Here is a 21,700-nt window from a genome sequence, read left to right as displayed (position 1 = left end):
CATTGGACAAAATTGAGTCAGAATGAGTGCTAAGGGGTTCTCAGCCATTCATAAGCAACTTTGTATTCACATTCCACAAAATCACGGAAGGGGGCAGAGTCTACCAACTGAAAAGGTAGCAGTTGAAGTGCTAGCAATTTTGCCAAGCTAGCATTCAACCGCTGGGCATGTGGATGGCTGGGAGCGAACTTCTTTCTGCGGTACAGCAGCTGGGGCAGGGAAATTTGCCTGGTACAATCTGACGTTGGTGTACCGATAGCAGATTGCCCACAAGTACTTGGCTGTGACACACCTAATTCTACAATTCTATAGTGGGGTTGGAGATCCCAGCTGATGAGGAGCAATGAGAGGTCCTCTTTGTTCTTTGGTGTGGGTCTTTTAGGTACGCTTGCCAATGAACTGCATGGCAGGTCGACATATGTCTGGTCAAGCATGTCGTGCCCAAAACAGGAGATGTTCTGGCCACGTGAGATACACTTGAGACATATGTTGCAAATAGCAGCAGTGCAATCTGATGCACTTGTCTCAAAAAAGGCCCACACCAAAGAACTTTTGGAATAACACGCAAAGACAGCAGCGCCCTGCACATGCGGAGCTCTGCGGTGTGATGCAGTCAGTGTGCTGCCCTTAGGCTGGCCCCTGGAGGGCATACTGCCTCGTTGGTGATGTGCCTCCTCCTCCTCCTCTCTCCTATCAGGCACCCACATGGAGTCAGTGACCTCATCATCCCCTCCCTCCTCATCACTGGAGCAAACCTGGCAGTATGCTGCAGCAGGGGGAGCATGACTGCCAGATTGCTGTCCTTCTTGGGCACCCCCTCTCTCTGTGCTCACGGTACTGCCTTCCTCTAGCTGAGTATCATCATCGGAGCCTTCAAAACACTGGGCATCCTCCTGGAGCATGTACTCAACACTGTGGTCAAACAGTTCGGGGGACTCCTCAGGAGGACAAGATGGGGATAGGGAAGGAGTCACTGATGGCATTGAGCCGAGGGAAGAGGCAACGTTGGCAGCTGCTTTGCCAGACAAAGTACCCTGAGCCTGAGTGAGAGAGGATGAGGACGGCTTGGTCATCCACTCGGCCAAGTCTTTGGCATGTTGCGGCTTAACACGGCCAGCTGCCGAAAAAAAGGCCAAGCGCGTCCCATGGCCACGTGCTGATGAGGATGCACCGTGTCCATGACCAGCACTGTTGCCTCTAGACACAGAGCCTGCTTGCCCTCTTTTAGTGGCTTGTGACTGTCTGCCTCTCCTTGTTGGCCTTCCAGACATACCATTGGCCTGCAGTGAGATGTAGCTGCACAAAGCTGGGATGTATATATATACCACAGCTAGCAGATTAACTACCTGCCTGTAGTATTAGTATGAAAACACCTGTTCTTGTCTTCAGGTAGCTATACTGTAGGTGAGACTGTGCAGGGTACACAGTACAGTAACTGGAAATATGTCAAGCGCCTACACAAGCACCTGGCTTCAGGTAGTTATACTGTAGGTGCAACTGCGCAGGGTACACAGTACAGTGACTGGAGATATTTCAAGAGCCTACACAGGCACCTGGCTTCAGGTAGCGATACTGTAGGTGCAACTGTGCAGGGTACACAGTACAGTAACTGGAAATACATCAAGAGCCTACTAAAGCACCTGGCTTCGGGTAGCCATACTGTAGGTGTAACTGTGCAGGGTACACAGTACAGTAACTGGAAATACGTCAATCGCCTACACAAGCACCTGGCTTTGGGTAGCTATTCTGTAGGTGCAACTGTGCAGGGTACACAGTACAGTAACTGGAAATACGTCAAGAGCCTACACAAGTGTGTGTATATATATATATATATATATATACATATATATATACATACATACATACACACATACACACATACATACATACACATACACACACACACCACCTGGGATGCATATATATATATATATATATATATATATATATATATATATATATATATATATATATATATATATATATATATATATATTATCACATACACACAATACACTAAGTGCAGCTAACTGACTCGACCTGCCTACTCTATCTAACTTAAATCAAACGACACTGTCTCTCTGTCTATCCCTCTCCAGTTTCCGCCGCAACACACTACACAGGGCCGACGTGCAGGCGACCTTGTATAGTGTGGGGTGTGTACTAAACCCCCTGAGCCATAATTGGCCAAAGCCTCCTTGGCTTTGGCCAATTATGGCTCTCTGTACACACAGCGCTGTGATTGGTCAAGCATGTGGGTCATAGTGCATGCTTGGCAAATCATCAGCCAGCAATGCACTGCGATGCCGCAGTGAATTATGGGCCTGTGATGCACCACTCGAATTTGGTGCGAATGGCCCATAACGTTCATAATTCGGCGAACGACAGAACACACGAACACTAAGCTCATCCCTATTAAGAATATATAAGGTGTATGTTCGCTAGTGCTTCAGGGTTATGACTAAGCAAAGAAATATCAACGAAGAATCAAAGAAGTATCAACCATGCTCCCCTCTGTAAACATTTTCGATGTTGGATGCTTTTAATACAATAAAATGTCTTCCTTATTCTTGGAGTGCAGTCATTCGCTTTTGCCTTTTGAATCATTCAACCAGATCACAGACTGGACCAGCACCTGATTATTAAGGAGAACATTACCATCACCTGGAGCAGTGTTACCTGTTTTTTCCTTTATGGAATGCTGACACACACATACATTTTATGTTACTATTATTAGTGGCTGTGGGCATGGCATACTTGGACAGAGGGGTAGCTGTGGTATACTTGGATTTTGCGAAAGCATTTGACACAGTTCCCCACTAGGGATGAGCCGAACACCCCCCGGTTCGGTTCGCACCAGAACCTGCGAACGGACCGAAAATTTGCACGAACGTTAGAACCCTATTGACATCTATGGGACTTGAACGTTCAAAATCAAAAGTGCTAATTTTAAAGGCTAATTTGCATGGTATTGTCCTAAAAAGGGTTTGGGGACCTGGGTCCTGCCCCAGGGGACATATATCAATGCAAAAAAAGTTTTAAAAACGGCCGTTTTTCCGGGAGCAGTGATTTTAATGATGCTTAAAGTAAAACAAAAAAAAGTGGAATATTCCTTTAAATATCGTACCTGGGAGGTGTCTATAATATGCCTGTAAAGTGGCGCGTGTTTCCCGTGCTTAGAACAGTCCCTGCACAAAATGACATTTTTAAAGGAATAAAAGTCATTTAAAACTGCTTGCGGCTTTAATGTAATGTTGGGTCCTGGCAATTTGAATGAAAATCAGTGAGACAAACGGCATGGGTACCCCCAGTCCATTACCAGGCCCTTTGGGTCTTGTATGGATATTAAGGGGAACCCCACACCCAAATTAAAAAAGGAAAGGCGTGGGGCCACCAGGCCCTATATACTCTGAACAGCAGTATACAGGCGGTGCAAATAAGACAGGGACTGTAGGTTTGTTGTTAAGTAGAATCTGTTTGTAATTTTGAACTGGTACATTTTTAACGTGTTTAGCTCCAGCCAAAAAATCTATTTTAAGCTTTTTGGAAAACATAGGGAAGGGTTATCACCCTTGTGACATTTGTTTTGCTGTCTTCAGAAGATTTCACCTCACTTTCTGTCCCAATGACAAAGGTTTTTTGAAAATTTGGGGGTTTTAGTGAAACAAGGATTGGTGATAAAGCATCAGTGGAGAGGAGAAACATTTTTCCCATATTAACTCTTACAGGAGAGGATTTCCCTTCCTAGGGGTAGATTTCATCTCACTTCCTGTTGTCTCCTTGCGTTTGAAAGCAGGAGTGGTTTGTAAGTTGGATGTTTGAAAGTAGGGTCCTGCCCTATATACTCAGAAATTTGGGCCTTAGGTGTTGGTGTTGCCACAACACTGTAAGCCCTCACAGGGCCCTGCTGTGAAATATTAGATCAAGAATTGTAATTACAGTACATGCACCTGTTGAACGGGGGCAAAAAAATTGGGCCTTTGGTGGTGCTGGTGCCACAACACTGTAAGTCCTCACAGTTACTCTTGGTGGGTGCTGGAATGGGCCCTGCTGTGAAATATTAGATCAAGAATTGTAATTACATGTCCCAGTTGAACAGGGGCAGAAAAATTGGGCCTTAGGCACTGGTGCTGGTGCCACAACACTGCAACCCCACACAGATACTCTAGTTGGAGCGCAGGAAATAGCCCTGCTGCAAAGTATTGCATCAAAAATTGTAATTACACGCCGCAGGGGCTGAAAAATTGGGGCTTAGCCACTGGTGGCGGCGCCCAGAACCAAAAATGTTCTTACAAGCTATCAGCATGATCATTGAAGAGGAAGAGGATAATCATGCAGCGTAACAGGATAATCACTCAGCATCAGCATAGGCAGTCTTGAAGGGATCTGACATTTCAAAAAAAAAATATTCGGTTACATCAGCATCAGGTGCTTGGTAGCTGGTTGTGATCCAAGACTGATTCATTTTTATGAAGGTCAGTCGATCGACTGAGTCAATGGACAGATGCACCCTGTGATCGGTTACAAAGCCTCCAGCAGCACTGAATGTGCGTTCCGAAAGAACGCTGGATGCAGGACAGGCCAGTAGCTCAATTGCATACTGTGCAAGCTCTGGCCAGTGATCCATCTTCAAGACCCAGTAACCCAGATAATTTTCAGTGGGAAAGGTGTCCAAGTCTGATCTTGACCCTAGGTATTCCTGCAGCTTGTAAAAGAGAAGCTGGCAATGGTTGCTGGAACTGATCATACCTTGGGGCTGCGGACTAAAAAATTGTCTGAACGCATCGGTCAGACAGCCACCTTCTCCACCGCTCCTTCTTTGACTGACCGAAGCCTCAGCAACACGTTGTCCAGGAACAGGAGTTTGTAACCTCCCAGTCTCTGGGAACGTGTTGCACAGACCTTTCTGCAAGGCCTCCCGAAGATGTTTCATCTTCTGCTCCCTCTGCAATGGCAAAATAAGGTCTGCAACCTTACCCTTATAACGTGGTCAGGGAGGGTTGCCAGCCAGTATTGATCCCTCTCCTTGATACCACGAATAAGAGGATCCTTCCGCAGGCTTTGCATGATCAGGGAGGCATGCAGCGTAGGTTTGCTGAGGCATTCGGTCCGGAGTCCTCTGGGTCACTAAGGACGACATGATCCGCAGCCACCTCCTCCCAGCCACGTACAAGTCCATGGGTTTCTTTGGACTGTAAATGATCCCTTAAAGCAGTGGTTCTCAACCTAGGGGTCGGGACCCCCTCAGGGGTCGAATGATGATTTGCAAGGGGCCACTGGGCTGTTCCTGGAGCCCGGGGCCGCCCACTCAGCCTCTTCGCAGCTGTCCATTCAGTTCATGGCATGGGGGCAGAGACTAGAGGTCAGCTGACTGGTGAGGAATGTTAGGTGGGAGGGGCTGGATGAGACCCTATCAACTGATTTTGGCATACAGTACCTGACCGCGAGATTGTGTTTCCAGCGTGATACCATCGCGCTGGTTCTCGGCGACAGGGTACTGTGCATGTCGCGCTGGCTCACTCATCGGGAAATTAAAACTTTGTTTTCCTTTCCCGATGAGTGACAGGCAGTGCTGACAGCTGTCTGGTATGAATCCTGAGGGGGAACGCCACGCCACGCCAAATTTTAAATGAAAAAAATGGCGTGGGTTCCCCCCAGGGGCATACCAGGCCCTTAAGTCTGGTATGGATTGTAAGGGGAACCCCCTATGCTGAAAAATCGGCATGGGGTCCCCCCAAAATCCATACCATACCGGAGCACGCAGCCCAGCCGGCCAGGAAAGGGGTGGGGATGAGCGAGCGCCCCCCCTCCTGAGCCGTACCAGGCCGCATGCCCTCAACATGGGGGGGTGGGTGCCTTGGGGGAGGGGGGGCACCCTGCGGCCCCCCCACTCCAAAGCACCTTGTCCCCATGTTCATGAGGACAAGGGCCTCTTCCCAAAAACCCTGGCCGTTGGTTGTCGGGGTCTGCAGGCGGGGGGCTTATCGGAATCCGGGAGCCCCCTTTAATAAGGGGACCCCCAGATCCCAGCCTCCCACCTTGTGTGAATGAGTATGGGGTACATGGTACCCCTACCCATTCACCTAGGGAAAAGTGTAAATTAAAAAAAAACACAGTACACAGGTTTTAAGAGTAATTTATTAGGCAGCTCTGGGGACTTCTTCCGACTTTGGGGGTGGGGGGGGTTTCTTCCAACTTCTCCCGGTGTTCCGCCTCTTATCCCGGGCCCCTACGCTATCTTATTCCAGCTCTTTTGCCAGCGAGGGGCCCGGTCTGCTGCCGCTGTCTCGTCGGCGCTGTCTCATAGCTTCTTCTCTTCTTCTCTTCTTCCGATGTTGACACAACGCTCTCTCCGGCTGAAATGCTTTGTACGAGCTGCGGAGCCATTTATATAGGCGGTGACCCCACCCCTAGTGATGTCACGGTCCCAGCATGCGCAGGGACTCTGGGGTCACGCCCCCTTATGACACCAGAGTCCCTGTGCATGCTGGGACCGTGACGTCACAAGGGGGCGGGGTCACTGCCTATATAAATGGCTCCACAGCTCACACAAAGCATTCCAGCCGGAGAGAGCGTCGTGTCAACATCGGAAGAAGAGAAGAAGCGACAAGACAGCGGCGACAAGACAGCGGCAGCAGACCGGGCCCCTCACTGGCAAAAGAGCTGGGTGGGGCCTGGGATCTGGGGGTCCCCTTATTACAGGGGGCTCCTGGATTCCGATAAGCCCTCCGCCCGCAGACCCCGACAACCAACGGCCAGGGTTGCTCTGATAAGGGTCTGGTATGGATTTTGGGGGGACCCCCATGCCAATTTTTCAGCATAGGGAGTTCCCCTTACAAACCATACCAGACCTAAGGGCCTGGTATGCCCCTGGGGGGAACCCACGCCGTTTTTTTCATTTAATATTTGCTGCGGCGTTCCCCCTCAGGATTCATACCAGACAGCTGTCAGCACTGCCTGTCACTCATCGGGAAAGGAAAATGAGTGAGCAATCTCGGCGCTGGCTCCCGTGACGGGGCTTGCAGGTGTCAAATCTCACCGAGAAATGCAGCGAGATTGACACAATATCGCGGTCACCTACTGTGGGTGTCACTGCTACGAGACACCACAAAGTCGGAGACACAGTGAGTAGCACTACCTGTGATTATAGTTGCCATTAAAGGTCCCCACTACAGTTCTAAGATCAGCAGATGAAAAAAGGAGGGGAGTTTGGGACTTTAAATGAGGCGCAATTAAGTGCCTCCATCCCGATATTTGGTAATACAAAAAAAGGGGATTTGGGACTTTAAATGAAGCAATTAGGTAGTGGAGATGAATAGTAACATATTTAAATTGCATTATGAAATGTTTATTGGTTATAATAAATAACAAACAATAAAGAGAGTATGCGTTTCATATACAGTAACAAATGTATTCATTTCATATAAGTATAAGAATTATACACATAATGTAATAAAAAAATATGCACGTATGCAGCACATGGTTTGATATTAAGAATAAGAAAGCGTAATATTCTTGGCAGACACATGCCTGGTACCGATCGATGCATTCGCATGGTGTATGTATCATTACCAAATAAAGTAGTTGAAAGGAACAATGGTATAAATGGGTAAAATTCCATGTAAAATGTAGCTGGGGCATCAAAAATAAAGCTCTACGCGTTTCGTGGGCATTCCCACTCATCAGGAGCTGATGTACCCCAAAATTCCTAAAAATACATATAAAGATAATGAGCCATGATGTCTATGTGTAAAAGTAAAAAATAACAAGTATGTAAATAAATGAATGTTGGTATATCCAAATAGTTGGATTGAGCACACTCACCAACCCGGACAGCAAGTGCAGTGCGCGGCAATGGGCGGAGGACGGGCCAGAAGCTTCCATCCCGATAATTTAAGAAAAAAGGAGGGGAGTTTGGGACTTTAAATGAGGCGCAATTAAGTACCTCCATCCCGATATTTGGTAATACAAAAAAATGGGATTTGGGACTTTAAATGAAGCAATTAGGTAGTGGAGATGAATAGTAACATATTTAAATTGCATTATGAAATGTTTATTGGTTATAATAAATAACAAACAATAAAGAGAGTATGCGTTTCATATACAGTAACAAATGTATTCATTTCATATAAGTATAAGAATTATACACATAATGTAATAAAACCAAACCAAACTCCCCTCCTTTTTTCATAAATTATCGGGATGGAAGCAATTAGGTACATGGGATTAGTAGTGTTCCCCTACCCTCCCGGTGTGAGTTTTGCCCTTTATTACAGGGTATCATCATATGCAAGATACTGCCCCATTATGGCTTATACATTATTCACATTGAATTTAGTCATGGACATATTGTTTACAATTGTTTATTTATTTTTATGTTCTTTTCTAATTTTTCTAGGCAGCACCTTGGTAACCGATCTTTTGCCACACATGGCTTTCTCCTTATAGGGATTTCGGGCGCTCCCCTCCACCTGGCCAGACTTTGTGCTTGTGTGTGGTGCATTGGACGTTTGGGCGTCGCTGGTCTTCCTCTCTGCGGGAGCTGCGATGCGCCAGTGGGTCCTCCCCTTCTCCCCATTCACTTTGTGATGGGAGACTTTGGGCGGACGCCCCTCTGCGCATTGGCGCCACGTATCCTATGTCGGGCGTGTGACATCACATTCTGACGTCACCGCGCCGACGTACAGCTTGTCCATCCCGGTGTCATCACGGTAGGATTTCCTCCGCGCCGACCGCTGAGTGTACACTCAGCTCAGGTGCGGCGGCCCCTCCTCTATGTCACCCATGTGGCGCTGGCGGCATATTTATATTCCCCACTTGGAGCTGGCTGTCCACACGGCTGGTCTCTTCCTGGGATGATTGCACACCAGCCTTGCGGTTCATGTTTGGCTGGTGATGCTCCTATTTGCCACAATGGGGTAGGTTGTTGTATTTGTGCACCTTATATATTTTTTTCTCCTTCTTTTTCCTTTAACTATTTGGATGTTCCACCTGGGTTCAGATGTCCCCCCTTTTGGTGTTTTTACCCCCTTGTTTCACCCCTCCCTTCTTTCACTGTCAACCTTTTTCTTTGTAACTATCACCACCATTTTTCATCCCATTTTGGCCACTCTACATTTTCACCTCCACTGTCACTTATGTGTAATATATAGATTTCCAATACTCATCCACCCCTTTATCACACACACCATTACTTCTTTTGAGTTCACTGCGTCCACCATTCAGATTGATCACTGTCATTAGTACAACACTATTGTAGATTTATATATTTACATTATATTTTGTTTTCAGATATTCTTGCTCTCATCCCATCACAACATACCCCTGATTTTCAACACTTTCTGTATCATCTTGTCCTTCCCCATCCTGCCCGTTGTTGCATCTATATTTATGCCGCCTCGGCTCCCGTGAAGGGGTTATGCTTCTGGCCCGTCCTGCGCCCATCGCCGCGCACTGCACTTGCTGTCTGGGTTGGTGAGTGTGCTCAATCCAACTATTTGGATATACCAACATTCATTTATTTACATACTTGTTATTTTTTACTTTTACACATAGACATCATGGCTCATTATCTTTATATGTATTTTTAGGAATTTTGGGGTACATCAGCTCCTGATGAGTGGGAATGCCCACGAAACGCATCAAGCTTTATTTTTGATGCCCCAGCTACATTTTACATGGAATTTTACCCATTTATACCATTGTTCCTTTCAACTACTTTATTCGGTAATGATACATACACCATGCGAATGCATCGATCGGTACCAGGCATGTGTCTACCAAGAATATTACGCTTTCTTATTCTTAATATCAAACCATGTGCTGCATACGTGCATATTTTTTATTACATTATGTGTATAATTCTTATACTTATATGAAATGAATACATTTGTTACTGTATATGAAACGCATACTCTCTTTATTGTTTGTTATTTATTATAACCAATAAACATTTCATAATGCAATTTAAATATGTTACTATTCATCTCCACTACCTAATTGCTTCATTTAAAGTCCCAAATCCACTTTTTTTGTATTACCTAAGATCAGCAGATGACCTTGATCAAGAGCAACTAAGTTGGCTGATCAGAACTTCCCCCAGCACTGCCACTCATCCCATTCCCCCAACCAAGGAGTAAGCGAAGGAATAAAAATAGAGAGGTAGGAACAAAGGGAGAGGAAAAGAGGGGGAGGAACAAAGAAAAAAGGAGAGAAAGAATAAGAGAAAGAACAAGACAGCTAGAGAGAGGGATGGGGGGAAAAAAACAAGAAATTAGGATAGAGAGGGATAAAAGGGAAAGCAAGGAGATGAAAAAGAAAGGAGTGGTACATCCTAAAATGTACCAATAAGGGGTTTTAATAGTGTACGAGTGGAAGGGACTCAGGGAGCACTAAATGTCTGTGGGTTAGGGGCACAAATTACTTGTCTTGCCTTGGGTGCTGACAACCCGCGCTATGAAAATAATTTTACTGTTAGGGGTCCCCACAACTTGGAAAATTTTATCAAGGGGTCACGGCACTAGAAGGGTTGAGAACCAGTGCCTTAAAGACTGCTGCTGATGCTGAGTGCCAGGCTCCACCTCCATGCTAACACAATCCTCCTCCTCCTCATCCTCTTCCTGTGTGATCGGTGGGCACGCAGGAACACTGTCTGGATAAAGGGGGCCTTGAGAGCTAAGGAAGTCCTCCTCTTCCTGCCTCTGTTCTGCCTCAAGTGCCCTGTCCATTATTCCACATTGCATGTGCTCCAACAGGTGGACAAGGAGGACAGTGTCACTGATGCATGCACTGTCACTGCTCACCATCCTCGTGGCCTCCTCAAATGGTGACAGGACAGTGCATGCATCCCGGATCATGGCCCACTGGTGTGGGGAAGAAAAACCAAGCTCCCCTGACCCTGTCCTGGTGCCATAGTCGCAAAGGTACTAATTGATTGCCCTCTGCTGCGTGTGCAGCCGCTGCAGCATGGCCAATGTTGAGTTCCACCTGGTGGGCATGTCACAGATTAGGCAGTTCTTGGGCACGTTAAGTTCCTTTTGGAGGTCTGCCAGCTGAGCACTGGCATTATATGACCGGCGGAAATGCACACAGACTTTCCTGGCCTGCCTCAGGACATCCTGTAAGCCCGGGTACCTGCCCAAGAACTGCTGCACCACCAAGTTAAGGACATGAGCGAAACAGGGCACATGAGTCAGTTGTCCCTGTCGGAGGGCAGAGAGGAGGTTGGTGCCATTGTCGCAAACCACCATTCTTGCCTTAAGTTGGCATGGCGTCAACCACCTCTGAACCTGCCCCTGCAGAGCTGACAGAATCTCTGCCCCAGTGTGGCTCCTGTCCCCCAAGCACACCAGCTCAAGCACCGCATGGTATTTTTGGCCTGTGTACTTGTGTAGCCCTTTGAACGCCTACGGAGCACCGCTGGTTCCGAGGACAAAGCACAGGAAGAGGCCATGGAGGAAGAAGAGGAGGGGGTGGAGAGAGGTGTGTCAGAATCACCAGTAGTGGCATTTTGGAGGCGTGGTGGTGGAACAACCTCCAACACTACTGCACCTTGTCCTGCATCCTTCCCAGCTGCCAGCAGAGTCACCCAATGCGCCGTGGAACTTAGGTAACGTCCCTTCTATGCCTGCTGGACCATGAGTCAGCGGTAATATGCACCTTACCACTGACCGCCCTGTCCAGCGAGGCCAAGACATTGCCTTCCACATGCCGGTAGAGAGCCAGAATCGCCTTCCGTGAGAAAAAGTGTCATTTGGGAACCTGCCACTGAGGAACCGCACATTCCACAAACTCACGGAAGGGCACAGATTCTACCAACTGAAAAGGTAGCAGTTGAAGTGCTAGCAATTTTGCCAAGCTAGCATTCAACCGCTGGGCATGTGGATGGCTGGGAGCAAATTTCTTTCTGTGGTGCAGCAGCTTGGGCAGGACACCGCCACTCGCTGGTTCTTCTTTTTAAGGGCTTTGTTTGCCCATTTTTATTAAAAGAAAGTTCAATAAAGATATGTTTCCCTCGCAGGGGTTTCAGCATTCCTTTTCATCAACAAAACTACATTCAGCCTAGATGGCTCTCACTTGTAGCACTGCAGCTCTGGCCTTACACTCCAGGCCCTTGTCTGTCTCATACAGACTATTTCACTGACCACCTTGGTGCACACAGCTAACAGCCTCTTGCTGCACTGGCTCCCCTGTGGAGCCCTCCTGACTCCTGGTACTCAGACTTCCTATCTGCCGGGTGGAGCCCAGAACCATGGCCAGGTTACTACTAAACACCCAGCACACACCTGACCAATCAGTATGCTGGCTGTTCTCAAAATCAGGACCCAGGACTAGGGATTTCATCCCACCCGAATCTCTCAGAAATCCCCGGGCTCCAGGTCCCAAAGTGGACTTTACAAAATACTGAGGAAACTGAAAGGCCAGTTTCCTCTTCATGTTACATGCTCCCTTGAGCCCCTCAACCCATCTGGTTGAGAATTCTGGGTCACATCCTCCTTCTAGACCCTGGCAGGGCAACGCTCTGCTACAGAGCCTACACAATCACCTGGCTGCAGGTAGCTATACTGTAGGTTAAACTGTGCAGGGTACACAGTACAGGAACTGGAAATACTGTAAAAATGCCTGCCTGTCAGTATATTAGGAAGAGAAGAACAGGATCTATACACACAATATACTGTAACTGCAGCTAACTGACTCGACCTGCCTACTCTATCTAACTTAAATCAAATGACACTGTTTCTCTCTCTCTCTGTCTCAACGCCAGAACACATTACACAGGGCCAACATGCAGGTGGCTCTATATAGTGTGGGGCATGTACTAAACCCCCTGAGCCATAATTGGCCAAAGCCTCCTTGGCTTTGGCCAATTACGGCTCTCTGTAAGCACAGTGCTGTGATTGGCCAAGAATGCGGGTCATTGTGCATGCTTGGCCAATCATCAGCCAGCAATGCACTGTGATGCCGCAGTGAATTATGGGCCGTGACGCGCCACTCGAATTTGGCGTGAACGGCCCATATCGTTCGTAATTCGGCGAACGACCGAACACACGAACATGGGTTTGACTCAAACACGAAGCTCATCCCTATTCCCCACTCAGCTAATGTCTAAGGTAAAGTCTATAGGCTTGGAAAAGATCAGTTTGGTAAGATCAGTTTGTAAATGGATAGAAAACTGGATAGCAGACAGAATTCAGAGAGTAGTGGTTAATGACTCTTACTCTGAATGGTCTAAGGTTATCAGTGGTGTACCCCAAGGTTCAGTGTTGGGACCCTTACTTTTTATTTCTCAAAGAAGTTTATTAGAAAACAAATCAAAGAAAAACTTTACAGCTCACAATTAAACATCAATGTCTGTCATACATTCCAATTCCAATTACAAAGATTGCAAATTCCACCTCACATTGTGTAATTCAGATATTTCCTCTCCTGATGTCAATGATATGCACATCATCTTAATATCCTGGACTCTACTAAGCAGGGGTGTTCACCCCCTTCAAGGGCACCCCATCCATCTGACAATACTGTTTAATTCAACAGTCTATCCAGTATGAGATCTACAGTGGAGAGGCCCGGGGTATCCAGCCAGGGTGTCCAAAGTTTGTTGAACTGTCCCAGGTGTCCCCTATGTTGGAAGATGTATTTCTCTAACCGTATGGTGTCTCCCACCTGAGCAATCCATTCCTTCAACGTTGGATGTTCAACCGCCTTCCACCATCTAAGGATCAGCTTGGGACCCTTACTTTTTAATATCTTTAAATGATATAGGGTCTGTGAATAAAAGTACAATTTCTGACTTTGCAGATGACACCAAGCTTTGCAGTTAAAAAACGTCCTTACAGGATGTCTTCAATTTACTAGCTGACCTCAATGCTCTGTCTAATTGGGTGACTATGTGGCAAATGAGGTTTAATGCTGATAAATATAAAGTTCTGCACTTGGGGGCTAAGAATATGCATGCATCATACATACTAGGGGAGTAAAACTGGGGGAATCATTGGTGGAGAAGGATCTGGGAGTTTTGGTAGATCATAAGCTTAATAGCATGCAATGCCAGGCTGCAGTTTCCGAAGTAAGCAAAGTCCTTTCTTGTATTAAGAGAGGTATGGACCCCAGAGAGAGAGATATCATTTTACCCCTGTACAAATCATTAGTAAGACCTCATCTGGAATATGCAGTTCAGTTTTGGGCACCAGTACTCAAAAAGGATATTGGGGAACTGGAGAAAGTGCAGAGAAGGGCAACCAAACTGATAAGAGGCATGGGGGAGCTCATCTATGAGGAAGGATTAGAGGAACTGAATTTATTCTCTCTTGAGAAGAGGAGATTAAGGGGGGGTATGATCAACATGTATAAATACATAAGTGGTCCATATAGTGAACTTGGTGGTGAGTTATTCACTTGAAGGTCAGCACAAAGGACAAGGGGACACTCTTTTTGTCTAGAGGTAAAAGGATTTCTTTATCGTACATCATGGGACACAGAGCCACAGTAATTACTGTATGGGTTATAGACCACCTTTAGGTGATGGACACTGGCACGCCCTAAACAGGAAGTTCAACTCCCTATATAAGCCCTCCCCTTGCAGGGGGTACCTCAGTTTTTTTGCCAGTGTCTAAGGTGTTGATCACAAGTAAAGATGTGCTGTGCTGAGCTCCGCTGGAGAAATCTTTGCTGGTGCAAGCCATGCAACTGGATCCATTCAAAGTGTCTTTTCAGGCCGGATTGAATGGTACCCGGGCCTTGTGGCGGAAGAAACAAAGTTTTGCCTGTAACGCTTCTCTTTTAGAGAGCTGGACCCAAGGATCCAGTGCTTGTTTTTTATAGCAATATTTCCTGGTGGGGTGCTGTATGGGTCCAGGGGTGTGGATCCCCCGATGAAAAGGGGCCCCGGTCCCTGAAGGTTTTGTAAACGGAGCCCACGTGAGTGGTGAATAGGGATGAGCCGAACACCCCCCCTGTTCAGTTCGCACCAGAACATGCGAACAGGAAAAAAGTTCGCTCGAACACGCGAACACCGTTAAAGTCTATGGGACACAAACATGAATAATCAAAAGTGCTAATTTTAAAGGCTTATATGCAAGTTATTGTCATAAAAAGTGTTTGGGGACCTGGGTCCTGCCCCAGGGGACATGTATCAATGCAAAAAAAAGTTTTAAAAACGGCCGTTTTTTCAGGAGCAGTGATTTTAATAAAGCTTAAAGTCAAACAATAAAAGTGTAATATCCCTTTAAATTTCGTACCTGGGGGGTGTCTATAGTATGCCTGTAAAGGGGCGCATGTTTCCCGTGTTTAGAACAGTCTGACAGCAAAATGACATTTCGAAGGAAAAAAAGCCATTTAAAACTACCCGCGGCTATTGCATTGCCGACAATACACATAGAAGTTCATTGATAAAAACGGCATGGGAATTCCCCACAGGGAAACCCCGAACCAAAATTAAAAAAAAAAAAAATGATGTGGGAGTCCCCCTAAATTCCATACCAGGCCCTTCAGGTCTGGTATGGATATTAAGGGGAACCCCGGCCAAAATTTAAAAAAAAAATGACGTGGGGTTCCCCCTAAATTCCATACCAGACCCTTCAGGTCTGGTATGGATTTTAAGGGGAACCCCGCGCCAAAAAAACGGCCACCCGGTGACCCCGCCCCCTCTGACGCACGGTGACTTGACGGGACTTCCCTGTGACGTCACGGGGAATGCCACAGGGAAGTCCCGTCATGTCCCGTGCGTCAGAGGGGGCGGGGTCACCGGGTGGCCCCGCCCCCTTTATTTAAGAACCGTCAGATGAGGAGACGCCGTCACACAGCGGGAGCCTCCCTCCATGCATGGATGCGGAGCGGCCCGCAGAAGATAATTAAGAAGAGAAGAAGAGAAGAAGGAAGAAGAGAAGAAGAGAAGAGGATGAAGAAGAAGATGAAGAGAAGAGCGGGAGCCTCCCCCCAATGCCATGGGTGCGGAGCGGCCCGAGGAGAAGAAGATAGAAGACGCCGCGGAGGAGATGCTGGACGAGAACGCCCGAGGAAGAACCAGAAGAGCCAGAAGAACCAGAAGAAGAAGAAGATGAAGGAAGGTAGAAGAAGCATTTAAATAAAGGAATTGTCAAAAACTGTCTCTTGTCATTTTTAACTATTTTGACACTTTTTTAGTGAAATGGTAGGGGTAAGTACCCCCTTACCATTTCACACAGGGGGGGGCCGGGACTGGGGGTCCCCTTGTTAAAGGGGGCTTCCAGATTCCGATAAGCCCCCCGCCCGCAGACCCCCACAACCACCGGCCAGGGTTGTGGGGATGAGGCCCTTGTCCTCATCAATATGGGGACAAGGTGTTTTGGGGGGCTACCCCAAAGCACCCTCCCAATGTTGAGGGCATGTGGCCTGGTACGGTTCAGGAGGGGGGGGCCGCACTCTTGTCCCCCCCTCTTTTCCTGCGGCCTGCCAGGTTGCGTGCTCGGATAAGGGTCTGGTATGGATTTTTGGGGGGACCCCACGCCGTTTTTTTTTTTTTTTTTGGCGCGGGGTTCCCCTTAAAATCCATACCAGACCTGAAGGGTCTGGTATGGAATTTAGGGGGAACCCCACGTCATTTTTTTTTTTAAATTTTGGCCGGGGTTCCCCTTAATATCCATACCAGACCTGAAGGGCCTGGTATGGAATTTAGGGGGACTCCCACATCATTTTTTTTTTTAATTTTGGTTCAGGGTTTCCCTGTGGGGAATTCCCATGCCGTTTTTATCAATGAACTTCTATGTGTATTGTCGGCAATGCAATAGCCGCGGGTAGTTTTAAATGGCTTTTTTTCCTTCGAAATGTCATTTTGCTGTCAGACTGTTCTAAACACGGGAAACATGCGCCCCATTACAGGCATACTATAGACACCCCCCAGGTACGAAATTTAAAGGGATTGAAGCATTATTAAAATCACTGCTCCTGAAAAAACGGCCGTTTTTAAAACTTTTTTTGCATTGATCCATGTCCCCTGGGGCAGGACCCAGGTCCCCAAACACTTTTTATGACAATAACTTGCATATAAGCCTTTAAAATTAGCACTTTTGATTTCTCCCATAGACTTTTAAAGGGTGTTCCGCGGCATTCGAATTTGCCGCGAACACCCCAAATTGTTCGCTGTTCGGCGAACTTGCGAACAGCCAATGTTCGAGTCGAACATGAGTTCGACTCGAACTCGAAGCTCATCCCTAGTGGTGAAGATTGGGTCTGTCTGATTTACCACAGAACCCTGCAGCTGGATATGGTAAGTGGAGATTCCTAAGGAATTTTCTAATTCTTATGGGTTTTCTCCTTTAAGTAAAATGTCATGCCTAAAGTCGCCACCGGGGGCTGTCAAGAGCATGTACCTGATTCCATGCTTGTCAGATCTCGCTCTGTGTCATTACAAGCTGCACGCTTCCTCCAGTCCAAGCCTCAGGTAAGAAGTTGGAAGGGGGGGCTTTTCTTTTGAAATTCCCCACCTGAACTAGTGTTTCTTTCTCCAGGAGGCCGAGGGAGCATGGGTTAGTCGGCGGTATGGCCCACCGCCACTGCCATAGTATGGTGGTTTTCTTCCAGCAGCTCTCCTCCACGCCAGCCGCCCCTGTATGCTGATCCTGTCAGATCGGAGCCCCGCTTGTGCGGGAAAGCAGTCTTTTTTGAAAAAAGTGAAGGGGGGCACGGTGGGAAGTCAGAGGGGGACGTGGCATTGGCATGCTTCTACATCCACAATGTGGGGCTGTGCAGACTATAAGTGCGCTTTTTTGCAGGTGCATTGAGCTGATGGAGGGACACAGAGCAAGCGAGGGCATGTAAGTGTTGGTGACACAGCGGCAGTTGCTGGACTATTTGCTCAGTGGTGGGTGCATTTTCTGGTAATACCTCTGCATTTGTGCTTAGCACTATGGTCAGAAGGGGAGGTACAAGTACCCCAAAAAACAAGGGCTCAAAGGATTCGCCCTCAGGCTCTAAGGCCTCCCTCTGCAACGCCATCCCCCCTGAAGGGCCTAAGAAGGCTGGTCAGAGTGAGCCGTCGGTCGTCAGGGGTTGCAATTGCTTCATTCACATTTCAGCCCCTGTCTATTTTACTGAGGAGGTTTTCTCCTCAGCCATGATTGGATTAAAGGAAAGGTTTATTTGAATCTACACAGTGTGGAAGAAAATTCATTAAGTCCCCTTCTACCACCAGGACCCTCAAACAGAGGAACAGTGGGAGGGGGAAGATGAATCCCCCTCAGGGGACCGTGATGAGACTGATGACTCCTCTTCTGAGGGATCAAGGTGGGGAAGGGCCTTCTTCAGCTTCACAAGCTGAGAAATTGCCGATGTAATCTCTTACTGAAATGGTCCGCTCCACATTTAAAGTTTAGGTCACTAAAAGCCTCCTCAAGCTTGCGTGCATTTCCTGTCCATTCATTGCTGGAAAAGCTTATATATTCTGTGTGGGATCACCCAGATAAGCATTTTTTCCCTCCTAATTTTTTTTTTAAGACTTTATCCTATGGAGGAAAAAAATTACTAAGAGGAAAAGTATACCAGCAATTGACACTGCTATATCCTCTGTAAATATAGGTTTGACTTGTCTGGTTGACAATGCATATATGCTTAGGAATACAACTGATAAAAAATGGAATTCCTGTTAAAAAAACATTTTTTCTTCGACAGGTTCAGTAGCTCAATCTGCAGTGGTGGCAATTGAGATATGCCAATCCTTTTTGCAGTGAAAAGCTGTTTGGGGATGATTCGGACAAATATATCCAAAGGATATTAAGTGGGAAAAGTACCCTTTTGCCAGTTAAGTAAAGGAGTAAATGTCCCTCATTTAAACAGGCTCTTTCTCCAGTGCCAGGGGCATCAGCCTCCAGGCAGTCACAACAGCCTCCACTGTCAGGTTCAAGAGGTAAACCTCAGAGTCAACCCCAGGGACAAAAGAAGTCCTGGGGAGGAAACCTACAAGACAGAATGCTAAAGCATCTTTATGAAGAGGTGTCCCTGCTCGTTCAAGTGGGGGAAAGACTTCTGCAGTTCTCAAGGGTCTGGCAGGAAGAATTTCGAGACAAATGGGTGGTCTCCACAATAGCTCTAGGTTACAGACTAGAGTTCCGAGCCCATCTCCTCGTTTTCCTCAGGTCAAATGTCCAAGGATCCAGAGAAAAAGAAGTCTCTCTTTCAAGCATTAGACCAAATTTTTGTCTCAAAAAGGGGATCGTGGCGGTACCCGCGAAGGAGCAGGGGTTCGGGTTTTTCAAGCCTATTCACGGTGCCAAAACCAAATGGGGATGTCAGACACTTTCTAGATCTCAAGGATCTAAACCGGTTTCTGAATATCTGCTCTTTTCGCATGGGGTCAATCGGATCTGTTGTCTCCATCCTACAAGGAGGAGAGCTTCTGGCTTCAATCAGGGATGCATACCTGCATGTGCCTATTTTCCCCGATCACCTGAAATATCTGCGTTTCAAAGTAGAAAGGCTCCATTTTCAGTTTGTAGCCTTGCCTTTCGGTCTAGCTACTGCACCTCGGGTGTTTACAAAAGATCTGACCCTTCCTCTGGCCAGATTAAGGACTCAAGGTATAACAATTGTAGCATACCTAGTTGACCTGCTCTTGATAGACAGGTCGGTAGCCCACTTAGACCAAAGCATGGTCACCACAATTGTTGTGGAAAATTTTATGAAGATGTATTTTAATGTAGTGTCATAAGAGTCTCCCATTGTACGTTCTCTTGCAGGCTGGGGCAGACTGATGCTGAGATCCGTTTGGTAGTGAAAAGCTCTTTGGGGATGTAGAGAAATGTTTGCGGAGTGGGGACATGTCCGCCAGCTAAGGGCCCCTGTGCAATGCACAGAACGATCGTCTGGTGGGGGTGTGTTTGCTCTGCAAAGACATTATCGGTTTAATGAGTGTGCACTCATGTTGCCCCTTTGTGCCTGATGAACATATTTGTGGCCCAATGAGTGTACGCCTGCCGATAATCTCTCGTCCACAAAGACAGTAGAATAATCCAGGTATACATTGTTCTCTGGAACAATGTATAATAGGGATTCCTATCAACAGCAATACGGGAGTCTTTTGGGTTGTCATGGTCGGAGACGGAGTCCATGTTTGAAAGCCATGTGGCTTCTAAAAACATGCATGCACCCTGTCTCTGCTCAGACACGCCCACAAGACTCCTGTAGTCATTGTTCATTGGTTGTTGTATTTTCCTGTGTTGAAAGTCATGTCTTTATTTGGTCATGTCCTTATATGGTCATTTCCTGTGATGTCATTATGTATTGAGGGAGTGATTGGCTGTTGTAGCCATCGCTTCCTGTTTGTCATAGCTTTTGTGATCTTGGAAATAAAAGCAAGGCGGACTGCAAAGAGGCAGAGATGTGGAGATGAGATCGTAAGAATGTGGTGATGTCTGTTTACTGGGGAATGGGGAACCAGAGGGGAGACATACGATCAAAAGGTAAATTATATCATTAAGATGGAAATGGGTGCTTATTAGCAGAGGCGTTGCTAGGGGGTGCGGTCCGCACCCGGGTGACACTCCCTAGAGGGGTGATACCCTCCTGAGAGTGAGGAAAGCCCTGGCTGACTTTGGAAGTGTTTTTTTTCCAGCTGGAAACCCACCTCCAGCACTGCGGGTGTTCTCCTCCTCCTCTCTGTCTCTCACTACGGCACTGCTGCCTGAGCCTGTCACAATCCATTCTCCACCCAGGCGGCTGCATACTGTCCTCTCCTCTCCAGCTGCTGCCCGGGTGTTCCATGTACCTGTCCTGAGCCGCCCGAGCTGGTACGGTAATGGGCGGGGGGAAGGGGTGTTGGCTTGCGATGGTGGGGGGTGTCCTCCATGGTGTTGCGACAGGTGGGGGGGCTGTACTGATAAAGGGGGGTAGTTTGTCCTGGGGGGCTGTACTGATGGAGGGGGGGTAGCTTGAGCTGGGGGGCTCTACTGATGGAGGTGAGTAGTCTATCCTGGGGGGCTGTACTGATGGAGGAGGGTGGTATGTCCTGGGGGAGCTGTACTGATGGAGGGGGGTGGTCTGTCCTGGGGGGCTGTACTGATGAAGGGGGGTGGTCTGTCCTGGGGGGCTGTACTGATGGAGGGGGGTGGTATGTCCTGGGGGGTAGCTTGTGCTGGGGGGCTCTACTGGTGGAGGGGGTGGTCTGTCCTGGAGGGGCTGTAATTTTGGAGGGGGTAGCTTGTGCTGGTGGGCTCTATTGATGGAGGGGGGTGGTCTGTCCTGGGGGGGCTGTACTGATGGAGGGGGGTGGTATGTCCTGGGGGGGCTGTACTGATGGAGGGGGGTGGTATGTCCTGGGGGGCTGTACTGATGGAGGGGGTGCTTTTTTCTGGGGGGATCTGTACTAATGCAGGGGGTGCTTTGACCTGGGGGGAGGGGTCTGTACTGATGGAGGATGGGGGTGGTTTGTACTGAGGGGGGTCTGTACTGATGGAGGGGGTTTATACTTTGTGAGGGGTCTATACTGAGGAAGGGGGTCTGTACTAAGTGGGGGGTCTATACTAAGGGAGGACTATACTTTGTGGAGGGAGGGTCTGTACTGAGGGGGAACTATACTTGGAAGGAGGTCAGTACTGAAGGAGGGGGGTCTGTACAGAGGGGCGACTATAGTTGGTGGAGGAGGTGACACCATGTTTTACCGCACCGGGTGACACCAACCCTAGTGATGCCACTGCTTATTAGCACAGGAGATATGGCTGTGTGCATAGCT

General features: G+C 47.6%; 1 protein-coding gene across 1 annotated transcript in view; it reads left to right on the top strand.

The window, feature by feature from the left end:
- LOC141117799 (NACHT, LRR and PYD domains-containing protein 3-like) overlaps nt 1–21,700 on the top strand; it is a 318,488-nt gene that overhangs the window by 100,015 nt on the left and 196,773 nt on the right. Inside the window, exons 5-6 of the mRNA XM_073610830.1 lie at nt 8,399–8,423; nt 19,074–19,098. Coding sequence (XP_073466931.1) covers nt 8,399–8,423; nt 19,074–19,098 — 50 coding nt within the window. The remainder of the gene's footprint in view (nt 1–8,398; nt 8,424–19,073; nt 19,099–21,700) is intronic.

Source organism: Aquarana catesbeiana, linkage group LG13, assembly GCF_042186555.1.
Source record: "Aquarana catesbeiana isolate 2022-GZ linkage group LG13, ASM4218655v1, whole genome shotgun sequence".
NCBI classification, from domain to species: domain Eukaryota; kingdom Metazoa; phylum Chordata; class Amphibia; order Anura; family Ranidae; genus Aquarana; species Aquarana catesbeiana.
This window is presented reverse-complemented; position numbering and strand designations above follow the sequence as displayed.